The sequence below is a fragment of the Nipponia nippon genome, unplaced genomic scaffold, assembly GCF_047370975.1.
Source record: "Nipponia nippon isolate SJK-2023a ecotype South Korea unplaced genomic scaffold, ASM4737097v1 scaffold_1, whole genome shotgun sequence".
Lineage (NCBI taxonomy): Eukaryota > Metazoa > Chordata > Aves > Pelecaniformes > Threskiornithidae > Nipponia > Nipponia nippon.
In genome coordinates, this window is record NW_028262290.1 from 117655921 (window position 1) to 117669954 (window position 14034).

The following is a 14034-nucleotide window of genomic DNA, read 5'->3' on the forward strand; positions in this document are numbered from 1 at the left end:
ATTCTGTAGATATTTTAAATTGGAGTCAGAAAAGTTGTGGAAATGAAGTATAGCAGGATATAATCTGTCAGTGTAGGGAGACAGGTAGTCTGGATGATCTCTCTCTCTTAAGACAGTGTAGATTTTCAAAAACAAAAATAGTGCCTAGACACCTAAGACCTCTTCGTTTTCAGTAGAAATGTGTCTAGATGTCATAGGAACCTTTGAAATTCCCCTCATACCTAGTATTTTATGTTTCTTTGCAAAAATTCTTGTCTGAGAAAATACTTGACACTTAGATGCTTCTAATGTTTAAAGTGTTACTGTAGGAACAGGTTTCCATGTTTATTTAATTCACCTCTGATGTTTCTACAGGCATTGATTATGATTTATTGTATCAATGCTTATGTGCTTGCAAGCAGCATGACATCAGATGAGAAGACATGCATGCAAGTGGTCAGAATCATCCTTGCACGAACTGGAGCAAAAGCAAAGGGAAACTCAAATGTTCTTCCTAGGCAGTTTGCCTTGAGACAGGGTTCGTGTAGTTTTTCTCCATACGGCTCAGACAGTATTTTCCAAGCACCTTTTTTTCTCCCCTCCCACCCCCTGTCCCGCTACCTTACAGATTATAAAGAAGCAGAAAAGCAAAACTGAGCAGGCCGAGGCTGACTTTGAATGGCCACCATCCAGGAGCAGTGGCCTGGCATCTGTCGCTGTCTCAGATCAGAGTATGCTGACTTTTCCAGGGAGCCGCAGGGGGTCCTACACGTTATGGGTGAGTGACGTAGCACAACTATTGATGTTTTCTGCTGCACAAAACTGCAGGATCGAAATCATAGATAAGTATACTTACTGCCTGGAATGGTATGTAGAGACTTGCAGAGAACAAGCATTAAACCTGTGTCTGGACAAACTGTCCCTTAGTTGCATGCTTTCCTAGCACATCATGGGCCACGGAAGTACATCACAGACCTTGTGTTACATTGGTGAGTGTGTTGGGAAGGACTGAGTTTGTGATATGAGCAGCCTTGCTGCTTGATTTGAATGCTAACAGGACTCAATGCCTGAGTGTTTATTCCTTAAAACAGTTTTTATGCTCACTTAGCTTTTATTTGGATTTTTGCTGAAAGTTATATTTTCTTTTGCACAATGTTAGATTTCTGTAATTTTTTTTTTATCCTTAGCCATCTTAAAGAAAACAGCCACCACCAACATCAAAAAAGCAAACCCAACTGTAGAGCACCATTTATGTCTTACACTTAAGAGTATTTCCTTCTCCTTTCACTTGTTTCTCAGCACGATGCCTTTAGCTCCTGCTATAAAGTCGAAGAAAATCTGACAAGCTGCATTAGTAACATTTTAAGAAGAGCAGCAAGGGAAGAGAAGTGAAAATAAGCTATAGGCTCGGATAGGCTGTTTCACAATTGGAGAGTGAGGGCAGTGACAGATGAGTTCCAGTGCATTTTGATACAGTGGTTTAAGCTGCTGCTCGCAAGTGTCCTGCTACTGCACCAGGAACCACCTCTCCCCCACTGGGCAGAGCCACCAGAATTGAACATGTGCTGTGCCTTAGTTCCCAGCTAAGTTTGCTAGCTTACACTGCCAGTGAAAATAGATTTATTCCAGAATATAAGGCTGTGGGCCAGAACTGCTGAGATACAGACTCACATTCTTGTCCCCCACCTATTTCCAAATTGAAGGAGTAATGCCTTTAAGCTGCTGCTGTTAACCAAGTGATCACAAGTCATGGTGAGCGTGTTTAAGCGCTTTGCTCTGTAGCTCCTAGGCAACTTGCTTGTGGAACATAAGAGCCAGGAGAGGAAGAGTTAATTTTGTGTCTGGCTCAACTGAGTTTTCTTTCTGGAGTTTAAGGACAGGACCTAGGGGAACACACTGTTCAAATCCTCAGGTATTACACCAGAAGCCTGTCATTGTTCTTCATTTGGAGAGTAAAGCTTGAACTCAACACATTTTGAAATTCTGTTCTGAAATAACAAGTTTGAGTCCCAAATTTTCACCAGAGGGAGGCTCATTGGTTTGAGAAATAGTAGACTTTGTGGAAAATACTGGAGTAGCAGAAATGTTACGCTAAGGTGAGAAAAGCTGCAGTGAAAAGCTTCAAAACTTCTGCAGCCGTCAGTCAGTGCTAGAGATCCAGATGTGTGCAGTGCTTTATAAGGACTTTCTACCTCTTCACAGGGTCCTACACCACATTTGTCACCATTTGGTCCAATTCTTTTCCCACAGTGCGTTAAGGAACACGAGTGAATTTGGCCATCTGTTCTGAATTCTCTCACCCCTCCCATAAATTCAGTGTCTGCCTTTTGCTTTGCTAAGGTTGTTTTATTGTTTTCTTTTGTCCTTTGAAGTGCACATGTCTATTTTTGCTTTGTTTTGGATAGAGGAGAATTTTCTTAGTAAAACCAGACACCCTTGGAAAGGTAGCATAGCTCCAGTTGTTCCCATAGTGAATGTAGTTGCAGTTCTGTTAGCCTACTAGGCTAACATATAAAGTCATAGAAGCTCTAACAAAGGGTCTACTGGAAAGCATACTGAAAGCCAATTTGTGTAGAGCAAATGAAGAGCAGTTACAGCCTGCTTGATTCTCATCAAGAGCAGTGGAACAACCCAAATTCCTTTTCCTGAGCTTGCTTTCCATTCAACTTTGCTTTCATTCAGCTGCAAATGGTAAGCATGCATCTGTCAGCAGATTTGGAGGACTAAACTGCATCAGTTTTTCCTCTGTGTGTCATTTGAGAAAGTTACCTTTACTGCCAAAAGAATTACAATATTTTTTTCTTTCCAAAACAAAACCTAGCTTCTATGGAAGCTGTCAGAGAGGCCCTATAGTCATATGCCCTTTCCAGGCAAAGCTCCTTACTCCCTCCCAGGTGGATTTTGGAACTCCTGTGTCCGAGCTTTTAACAGCAAATCTTCATGGGCTCCACTGCAGTAAGTGAAGCTTTCATATTTCCTAACTGATGACATTATGATGACCAAAAAGACCCAAACTCTTCATTTGTGTACACATCCTACCATTGAGCTGTCAGTTTGAGCAGAGATCTGCCTGTAATGATAAAAACCCTTTCTTACTAGTACATGCCACAGCTAACAAGGGGGCTCTTGCAATAGATTTATTAAGGCAGATGTTCCTAGTGTAACGAAGATTTTTGTAGACAGACTATGTGGCCACAACAACCCCAAGGGAAAGAAAAAAAAAAAAGTTTGCATTTTTTTCTATCAAAGCTACCCAAGTTGACTCTTACTGGGTTAGAGTGAACCTGTTTCCCAATAAGGTTTATTTAAGTAGAGCTTCCTCTGTTTAAGACTTTGTTACCTGGCAAACAAATTAGTACTTGAAGCAAGCAGAAGCAGAATAGGTTAAATAAAAGGGAAGAAGAAACATGATTAACAGAAAGGCAGACATGCAGAGGAAGGGGAGGTAAGGATAACAAATCTTAAGGCAGTTAGAATTTCATAATTTAAAACTGGAAATTTATCTTAGAGCAAATATTTTTATTTTTCTTCTGTGGAGAAGGTAATATATGCAGTTTCGCTAGCACGATAAAGCTAGTAACATTTAGTTACTTAGGGCAGTTGCATGCTATAACACTGGCCTTTAGAAACCCATGTTTATTATTGCATTGCATTTTATTACCAAAGTCACTTGCTTACAGTGTGGGGAGGGAGCTGTAATAATCCCAGATATAACTGTGTGGTTATACCTGCCAAGCAATTTTTCTTTTAATCGCAGTAATTTGTGTGTAGCTCATCCATATCAGCCAGAAACTTCCAGTGGGCTCTGGAAGCCCTGCATTACCTCCCTGCTCGTGCCCCTGTAGTATGAAATAAAAGCTGTATGCAGAGAACTTGAGCTGTGTAAGCTGGGGACAGCACAGTGCCAAGAGACCAACTGCATGAGACCTGCTTGATTGGAGCAAAATCTATTGATCTTCTTATTAAGGAACACACACACACACACGGTATCTCCCTGAAATATATTATTGATTGTTTAACTGCAGTACTATGGTGTGGTAGTAGCTATAGATATTGTCTTTTCCTTTTCGTCCTTTTAGATTTCTTTGACATCCTTTGCCCATGCTAAAAATAGTGATAAAAGGCTGAATATTTTACTTCCCCATCTTAGAAAAAGAGATGGATGGCACCATCTGTTTCTCATTACCAATAAGCAAAGGCTGTACAATGTTGGGATAGGAGGAGCTTAGAGCAATGGGCGGATGCTTCTCTGCGCTCTCAGTCCATTTCCCTCCCATACATCACTGCCAGTGAGAGCAAACGACCAGTTGGCATGTTATACCTATTTAAACATTGATGGAGTGCAGGCATCCCGGTGTGTTCTAAGCGCTGTATTAGTGGTCTTTATTTTACAGCTAAAAGATTGCATATACAAACAGAAGCTCATCCATAATTTATAGTATATAAAACAGCTAGGGATATAGCGAAAAGGAGGGTATCATTAAATGCACATTATGATGCACCTCCAAGGAAGTAGAAATTTACGGGTTAAGCTAATTATAAGGTCCACAGCATACTGACAGTTGTTTATTTTTTTTCTCCCCCCCCCCCAATTTATTTTAAAGAGAAGGTTCCACAAGCCTGAGATCTAACACCGCTTTGGAAATCCCTGGAGGTTTTGAGGTTTTGCAGGTGCTCTATACCTTTGTAGGTTTGTGCCAAACAAATATTTGAAGAACACCTTTTTGAGGAGCAATCCTGTTGAGCAGTCACACAAGCCAGTGGGAGAGTTTCTTCAGATGAGGGAGGCATAACACTGTAGGAAGTTGAAGCCAGCTGATATCAGTTCTTACCTGTCAACGAGACTGTATCAGAAGCATATTTATATCTAATAAATAAATATGTCATGTCATAGGGAAGATGGAGCTTTTAGCTTTTATACGTGAGCTGGAATCAGAAGGTTGCACAGAGTGTGTTGCTGGGACCTACTTCCAATGAGGCAAGCTTGCTTTGATCCAGAAGCCCATCAGTTGGATCCTGATGGGTTATTTACTGCCTTGTTTCCTTCCAGAAGCAGCCAACTGCAGCACCATCTTCCCTGCACAGACTGGGAAAGAACAGTACACTTTAAGATGGAATAGCACATGGTGCTTTAGAAAACAATGGATCTTTTAAAATTCATATTTATTATGAGAAATTCCAACTTTCTCCGAGTACTTTGCAGATTACAAATCTTGCTGTCGTTTGCCAAGTTTGCAGGTGTAACATTGTAGTCTCACTGCAAAAGTGATCTGGAGTTACCTGGCCATATGACACTTCACGCATTTCAGGTCAAGGTGGCCCTGTCCATAATAATGTGATTGATCTCCTTCCTTCCACTGCAGCAGAAGGATAGGATACAGCTGGTTTTGCAATTCTGACTCAGCAATTAGTACCACCTTTTTAAGGTTTCAGGTGGCTAAATAATCAGCACAAGGCTAAACATGACAGCATTGTCCTTTTAAAGTTGTTTGTATAGTTTGAATTTATTTGAGATGTATCTCTAGCAGAAGATTACTGATTCTTGGTTTCATAGTACTATTCATGCACTTGACAAACATCCAAGAAGACAGTTTTGGATGCTAGATATATGATTAAGCCTATGCAGAGCTAAATTCAGCTGAGTTACACTTACTGCCAGCAAGCCAGGATAGGTTTTAAGGCACAAAAGGGAGCAGGGGAGAGGACAGAGAAGGATGGCCATTCTATAATGTTGTTTTCCAAAGAATGTAGATCATATGTTACTCTTTCAGCTTTAGTTTGTTTTAAAGATGCTATCCTAATACACTGCTGGGTATCACAAAGCTTTAAGGTCTAACTTAGAACCTGTGATGCTCAGAGATAGGCTGCCTGACAAATCTTTATTTTTAGATGAAATCAGGGCGTATATTGTCACAGCGAGAAGCAAATAAACAGAGAACACTTAAGGCTTCTCTGTCAAGTGGGTGTTTGAGTAGGAGATGCAGTGATTTGCTCTGATGGGCGAGCGCACTGCTGAGCACAGCTTTGTAGACGAGGGTCAGAATGGGACATGAAAGATTGCATGGGGCACTGAGCAACCTAGAAATTAATGAAAACAGAGTAATCGTGTTCCGTAAAGAGTATTGTCTTGGGAAAAAAGTGAGTTTATGTGTGAGGCTGCAGTTAGACTTGAGATGAAAATGCCAGTTCACCTCCTTCCCCTACCCCTTTACACACATGCACTCTCCCAGTGGAGTACATTAGTAGCAACTTAGAATCGTATTGCCCAACATCAGAACAGGGATCTGGCCTTTGCAGTTGCTCAGCTTTCCCATCTGTAAATAATATAGTAATACTGTCATCGCAGGATACTCACTGAGCTCTCAGTATCTTCAAATGCAAGGTGTTACACAACTGGGAAGCGTCTCCCCTTTTTGTTGTTTTTTTTGTTTGTTTGTTTTTTTAAAGAGATGTAATAGAATATTTCAAGTTCAGGAGGAGGGAAGAAGAATGGGCCATGGGGTAACACGTGAGAAATAGTAACAGCTAAACGAACAAGGGTACTTGTAAAGGCACTGCTTAGGTTACAGTTGCATTGGTACGTCTGCCCTCTGTTCCTGTCAAAGCACATAATAATTGATTTACCACAAATGGCTATAGACTTGTTCACATAAATTCATTACATTGATTGAACTGTACTATCTTACGCTTCTAGCACTTTCCTAAATTGTTAGCCCCATAAGTACAATAAAAGGATGTTTATACTAATCTCCTGGAACCAATATTTAAATATCACTTATTACTAGCTTACAAATTTCTTGCAAATCCCTTGCATCCAAAGCAATAGCATTTTCACTGTAAGGCCTGCTTATTATTTGGGGGGCAGTGGGGAATGTCCCTCAAACACTATGGATTATACTTCTGTGTGGTGATATGTAGAGCTACTTGCATGCTCAGCAGCAGTGGGTTTGTTGGGGAATAACCTCCTGCCTCTCTCCCTTGCAGCCCGTCTCCGGATCCTCAAGGTCAGCTAATCCAAACTGAACCAAAATAAATGCACGCCCAAATGTGGCTCTACATAGTATTACACAGCTGTGCAATTCGTACTGCTGACGAACCCATTCCTGATTAACTGAGAGTTATCTTTGTACTACTTTTAAAGGAACAATGCTTTTAAGGAGATCAGCTGCCTGAGAGGTCAGTAGAAGGATGGCAAACCCACCTAACATGCAGCTGTCTGTGTCACTAGTGAACAACAAGCCAGCTTGGGCAGACCCTGGAAGCTCTAAGGCTTTTGCAGGAGAGGGAACAGTCATCTTTGCTTTCTCCCAGTCTGTTATTCAAGGATTTGCCCTGATGGCTGGGATATCCCAACCAGGGTATAAGTCAGGGCATGAAGAAGGGACTTTTCTTTCAATTGAGCTTGAAAATCTCCCATTCATCTGCTGTTCTTGCCCTTTTTCAGAATCCATAGGGTTGTTAACAGATACTTTGCCACATACAAGATTAACTAAGGAACAGATGCTTGAAACCCTTGGTATTTCACTCCCACTGCTAAATGTCTGGACTGCATACATGTGAGCAGAGTGCAAATCACTTCCAGGGATAAATAGGCTGTGGCAGAGTGGCACTGTTCTCAGGCTTACACTGTCTCCTTCCTGGTGTGGGAGTTCACTTACCAAAGGATGCATTAGCTGTTGGTCCTTAGGGTTTGCTGCTGTACTTGCTCAGGTGGGTGGGACCTGCTGGTGCTGTCTGTGCGTTGATTGTATTCATAGAGCACAGATGAGAAGCAGGCAAGGGTTTTTGCTGCACCACTAGCAGGCATAGGATTTGCAAGCGAGGAGAGGGGACGGTTAAGGTTGTATCTAAGTCATCTGTGTTTGTGCTGTCAATTTTAGGCTGCTTCCCTGAATAAACAAGGTAATCTTCAAAGCCCAAACTAACAGCTGCCCCACAGGTCAGAGCTTGCACAGCACAGGACTCTGCTGCCCAGATCCAGAGGTGCCCTCCCTGCCCTCAGCCCCACTGTTGAGGTCCCAGTGCCTGCAAGGGCTCCTGCCCTGGTGACCCTGCAGCTGCCTTATCCTTGTGGCACCCGGGGTTCTCAGTCCCTCCTGAAGCTGGGAGAGTCCTTGATGTACTCTAAATAAGTGCAGAATAAATTACAGTATTACTAGTTAAATCAGACCAAAGAAATAGGGTGAAATAGGAGGGAAGTGTGGAGAAAAACATGCGTGATCCAGAATATCCTTTGTAGAGTTCAGTCAGTTGCTTTTGGGATCTATTTTGAATTACCACTTTGGCTTCTCTTTAGAAGAAAGAGAAATTACCCATACTCTTTCATATTTTGAGGAAGAATGCGGAGCAAAATATTTATATTGTCTCTCTAAACAATATGCATACTTTTAAGAGAGTTATTCAAGGTAAAGAATCCATAGATTATCAACATTAGACTCAATATTCACAAGCGTGTTTTACAAAAAGTTGTTCTTGTTTTTGGTTACTTGTTTTTATTTATTCAGTGTTCAGAAGCATGAACTTGTAAATTGTTATAGACAGAAGATGGAATATTTATATTTATTAAGTAATAGGAGGCATTGTATGTGATTACTTTTTATTCACTCCTTCCTTCTTTAATCTTCAGAAACCACATTGTCTTTTTTTTTTTTTTGAAGGCCAGCAATGAAAGAGGAATGTACATAAAAAAATTATTCCTTTTAGTGCTAACCCAGTACAAGATGAAGGCTGAGTTCTCTCCATCCAGACATGATAACTATGCAGCAGAAATCCCCTGAAGAGGGGTAAAAAAAAATAAAATGAGAATAATAATGTATCTGGGTTTTCTTTTTGAAACAAACATCTCACAGCAGATGCCAGTAGGCAGGATTTGGTGAGGAACTCATCTAACTAAAGTGTTTGGAAATGCCTGTCAATACTGTAACTATATTTTGCAAGCTGTGCTGTACTGCACAGCAATCCAGTATGCAGCACATGCCTCCGAGGAGTGTGTGCAGTGAACATAGCAAATGACCTGTTGGGTTGCAATGCCATCTGCTGATGTACTAATTTATTGCAGAAACTAACAGTTGCAGTACTTTAGTGTCTGACTGCAAACATACAGGGCAGCCTTGTAATTAATCACAAATAAATACACCCAAAATAGCACCTGGCTGACAGGGTTTTTTTGCTGAGGAACCAGACCTTCTGGTTAGAAAAAGTGCTGGTAGCTTTAGCTGGGATTGAAGGATCTTCTTGACCTCTCATGTCTTTATAAATCAGGACCAGAGCTCCTATATTCCTGCCTCCTCTTGAAAATCATATTTAGGCTGCTGTGTATTATTTGGATATTTTTGGAAAATAGACTGGATTCATTCTTCTGCCCTGAGATCTTGTTGCTGTCCAAGTTTGTAGGCAATTGGTAAAGATTCAGGGCCATGACTCCTCCATTTGGTTGGTAAATATACCTTGTTCCAATGCAAACTGATCCAAGAGCCTATCAGGGTAGCTGGCCTTACCTCCAGGACTTGCCAGCATCCATGCACGGGGAAACTACATGGAGCACCAGCCCCCAAGTAGGCTTCTCAATCCTGTCCCCTTAGGTTCAGTGTTTTGCTTCCTATGCAAACATCCACAAGGGAAAAATGTCCCCTGCGGATCTACAGACGGGCCGTTACCTCTGTGACGAAGGGAGGCACAAATGTAGCACAGTAGTGTGTACTTCTGCTGCCTGCCACAGGTAAGTGTGGCAGTGAAGTCAGCAGCGTGGGCAGACGTGCATAGGTTTGTAGCCCATGCTGAAGCCCATGCTATAGCTGTAGGGCTGTTGAGTTAGTGGTGCCAGCTGAGTTGAAGTTGATGCAAATGTGCCAACCAAGATTAGAACTTCTGCTGTGTAACCTCACACCAAATAACTAACTTTCTAGTTTGCTCTTAATTGCAAAAGTGACAAAAGCAGGTCTTGAGTCATTTCCTTTTCAGATAGAGTCATCAGTCAGGCCGGTAATTGATTGGAGATAAACTTGTGGACAAACATTTCCTTTTGTGCTCTGAAAAAAATGGCCATATTTATGCCAATGTAGACTGATCTGTTCTCATGCCAGGATGTGCTCCTGTTCTACTCCGACACAAGGCTTGGCTATTGACACTCCTTTTTTGTATCATTATCAGTGTTACCAGTGATTTGAACTGCTATCAGGGATGAATATTTACACTTTCTTTCCACCCATACTTGTCTGAGTAAAACACAATTCTACTGTCTGTCCTTCCATCCCTATCTAAAACTTAACTTTCAGAACAAGAAAAAACCTAATCTTCTACTTTTATTTATTCTTCTTAATTGGAGCTTATTCGAATGCTGTCATTTCTTGATCATTTAAATCTCTCCAGATACAAGAACTACAGAGGACTACAAAAGTAGTAGTGAAGAGTGCTAGTTCAACAGCCTCTTCCAGTAGCATCATTTCATCCTTTTTCAGGATCTGAATGCAAGGGTGCAGTCAAGCTATCTTAGCTTGGCATTACTTTTCTCTCCTTGAGCCTTCTGTGACATTGAACCATCTTCAGTGAGAAGAGGCGGTACTTCTAGTAGAGCAGTCCAAGACAGATTTTATCAAAAATTGACATAAAGTGCAGAAAAAGGATGCAGATGGCCTCAAGCCAAGCTTTGGAGGCACCAAAAGCTTTTTCCCTTGCTGCATTTGGAGGGATTTTCCTGGGAATTAGCAGCAGTTCCTGCATAATACTAATTTCCTGCTCTCCACAGAGAGTTGGCAGAAACTGTGGAGGGCGGTTTCCCTCTGACCTGACCCAAAAGTTTCGGCACACAATTTAAAAGAATCAGCTTGGTTTGAATAAGCTTATTTGAGATCCTAGGCTGCTATAACACAGGGGACTGTGTCTACTTTCTTTTCTGTGCTTCCTTGTTTTTCAGTCTTTCTGTCTTTTTTTTTTTTTTTCCTTTTTGTCCATCAGGCCCTTCATGCTCGTCTCCTTTTTAAATCCTTCAAGCTGTTGTGTATCTTCTAGTCCTTCTGAAAGATATATCTGCCCTACAGTGTAGATGCACCTGAGCTAGCTTTAAGTTGCTTGGGCAGTGCTGGTAGCAGCATTGCTGCAGAAGCATGGGTAGGATTTGCTGAGCTCCTTCAGCGGGTTTCACAGCCTGTGCCAAGTTCAGCGTTGCCAGGGCTAAGCTGCTGGTGAGTCTCAGGTTAGTTGAGAGCTAAGTGCAGACACTGCCATCACTGCGATGCAGCCCTTACTGTGATGTTTATGAAACAGTGAGTAGGCAGGCGAGAAGCTGCCATTTAAACAAAACACCAGAAAAGTTGTCAAACCTACAGATTTTACATAATAAGAAAAAACATGTTACTTTCGTTATCTGAGCCCAGGTTATCATTTAACAAACTACTTAAGTTTTTCCTGATTTTTTTCTTCTCCTTCTTACGATTCAGTTCTTTAAGTAATAAGGGAAAATAGATAGTAGTGATTAAACTGTAGGATATTCCTTCTTCTGGGTTCCTCAGCATCTCTTATCTCTCTGTGTTTGCCATATACATGGAGAAAGAATGTGCCCTGAGGGAATTTTCTTGGTACTGTGAAAATAGTGACAGCCACAACTTGCTGCTTTCAGTATGTAACAACTTTAACACAAAGATATCAGAGGATATGGGAGACATGAACTGGACCTAATTTATTGTAAGAATGGGAAGTTCGGTAGTTCTTGCTTTAACAACAAAGTGAAGTGAGCCACAGCACAGTTAAAACTTGTCATAGTTCAGGCTGCAAATTTGTGGCAGAATTGTTTATATTGTCCATATATCCTGGCAGGATGAAATCAAAGTTAATGAGCAAATTCCTATAGCAAAACAATTTATGTACCTGTCTGTATTGTGTTAAATTATTAACCCTTTTACAGGGTTAAGGGGGATTGAGATGATCTTGATCAATCGAAGATCTAGTCTGAGGTTTGAAATAGCCTAAATATACACTTGAATATAGTTCATTTGTGAAAGTGACTCATCTGAAAGATGCCCTATAATAAAATTATACAGTACTATGAGATTATTTTTAGTAGTTCATGTCACTGGATTTGAAAGGAAACACTCCAGTGCATCACGTTAGGACCTGTGTCTCTGAATGGACAGGACTAAGCAAGTTATGCAGTCATTGCGGTTACAGAAAATATTTTATTCTAGGGCAATAATTCTGGCTTTTCCACTAGAGTTCAGAAACCAAGCTAAACCCTGGTGTTTGGTTGTGTTTCTTTTTACTGAACCTGTTATGAAATCACACTGCTAAGCCAAGGATACAGGAAGATTTGCAGTTAATTAAATCTTCTGGCATGGTGCACGGGTCCCACACAGGAGCATTTCAGATGGGAGGAGGTGCAGTCAGAAAAGTCGTGTAAGCGTTGCTTTCAAGCAGCAGGACTCCCAGCAATACTTACGCTGTCCTGGGAATTGAAGGGACTTGAAAATAGCTTAAAATCAAGTTATAATTTTCCTCATCAGCACCAGTGCAAAGCAGAGCTCTCATGCAGGCAAAGACTGGCCCTTTTGAGATTAACAGTTTTAGTTAATTATTTGTAATTTGAACATCAGTTAAAATGTACAAAGATTTGAGAGTGCCAGCTTGGCCTGCGTAAAGAAGCTGAGCCACTTGTAATCATACTTCTTAATGAAACCCTGGCGTAAACAGGTAGTCTTTTACCAACTCTGTTATGAAGGCCAAGACAGAGGTTTTGAGTGGTAAAAAGTTATGGGGAAAAAAGCTGATTGTCCTTTGAAAAAGTGATCTTTTTTGCCATTCAAGCTGCCTAAGCACATACTGTCATCAAAAGCAAAGTTATTAATTAAAAAAAAAAAATTGTGTTGCAGCAAAATAGTGTCGGCCAGATGTTAAAACTTGACTCAAGCTGCTGTAGCCTTGTGTCGTGGTTTAACCCCAGCCAGCAACTAGGCACCACACAGCCGCTCACTCACTCCCCCCCGGTGGGATGGGGAGAGAATCAGAAGAGTAAAAGTGAGAAAACTCATGGGTTGAGATAAAGACAGTTTAATGGGTAAAGCAAAAGCCGCGCGCACAAGCAAAGCAAAGCAAGGAATTCATTCACTACTTCCCGTCGGCAGGCAGGTGTTCAGCCATCCTCAGGAAAGCAGGGCTCCATCACGCGTAACGGTTACTTGGGAAGACAAACGCCATCACGCCCAATGTCCCCCCCTTCCTTCTTCTTCCCCCAGCTTATATACTGAGCATGACGTCATATGGTATGGAATAGCCCTTTGGCTGGTCTGGGTCAGCTGTCCTAGCTATGCTCCCTCCCAGCTTCTTGTGCACCTGGCAGAGCACAAGAAGCTGAAAAGTCCTTGACTAGTGTAAACTCTGCTCAGCAAGAACCAAAACATCAGTGCGTTATCAACATTATTCTCATCCTAAATCCAAAACACAGCGCTCTACCAGCTACTAAGAAGAAAACTAACTCTATCCCAGCTGAAACCAGGACACCTTGTTTCTAAAATTACATACGTGATTTGAAATGTGAGTTCTCCTGAAATCAGCAGGACACTACCAGCTTTCACAGTTTTTAAAAATCTGGCCAAATTTAAATGTGACTTCTGTAACTGATGCTGGTGCCTAAGTCAAAACTAAAATGTGTGATCTCTTCGTGTACATCCAAAGGAAAGTGCCTTCCCCTCAGTAGCAGTCTCAGGGCTTATTAACAATCACAACAGTATTTTACCTCATTTTGACTTGAAATGTGACCCTCCTGGAAACAAATAGATGTGCAGTTGCAGACTACATTGACTTCATTAGCAAGACCTCATAAAACTGCCCAGCATATTGTGTGATATGTATGTCCTAGCAAACAAAAGAATTCTGCATTAAAATCGGTTGAGTTGCACATCTATTTCTGGGGAACAGGCTGTTTGTTTGCTTTTTTTTAATTTTTAACTTCTGCAAATTGTTACACCAGATGGCCTGTTGAGCCAACAATAGATCATCATGTCGCACCACAATGGGATCTCTTTCTGGCTAGCTTGAGTCAAAGCAGTTAAGATATCAGTCCTCACC

General features: G+C 41.3%; 1 protein-coding gene across 5 annotated transcripts in view; it reads left to right on the forward strand.

The window, feature by feature from the left end:
* MYRIP (myosin VIIA and Rab interacting protein) overlaps window positions 1-14034 on the forward strand; it is a 237561-nt gene that overhangs the window by 184080 nt on the left and 39447 nt on the right. For all 5 annotated transcript variants that reach the window (XM_087768883.1, XM_087768898.1, XM_087768916.1 and 2 more), the window contains exon 8: window positions 608-757. In XM_087768883.1, coding sequence (XP_087625009.1) covers window positions 608-757 — 150 coding nt within the window. The remainder of the gene's footprint in view (window positions 1-607; window positions 758-14034) is intronic.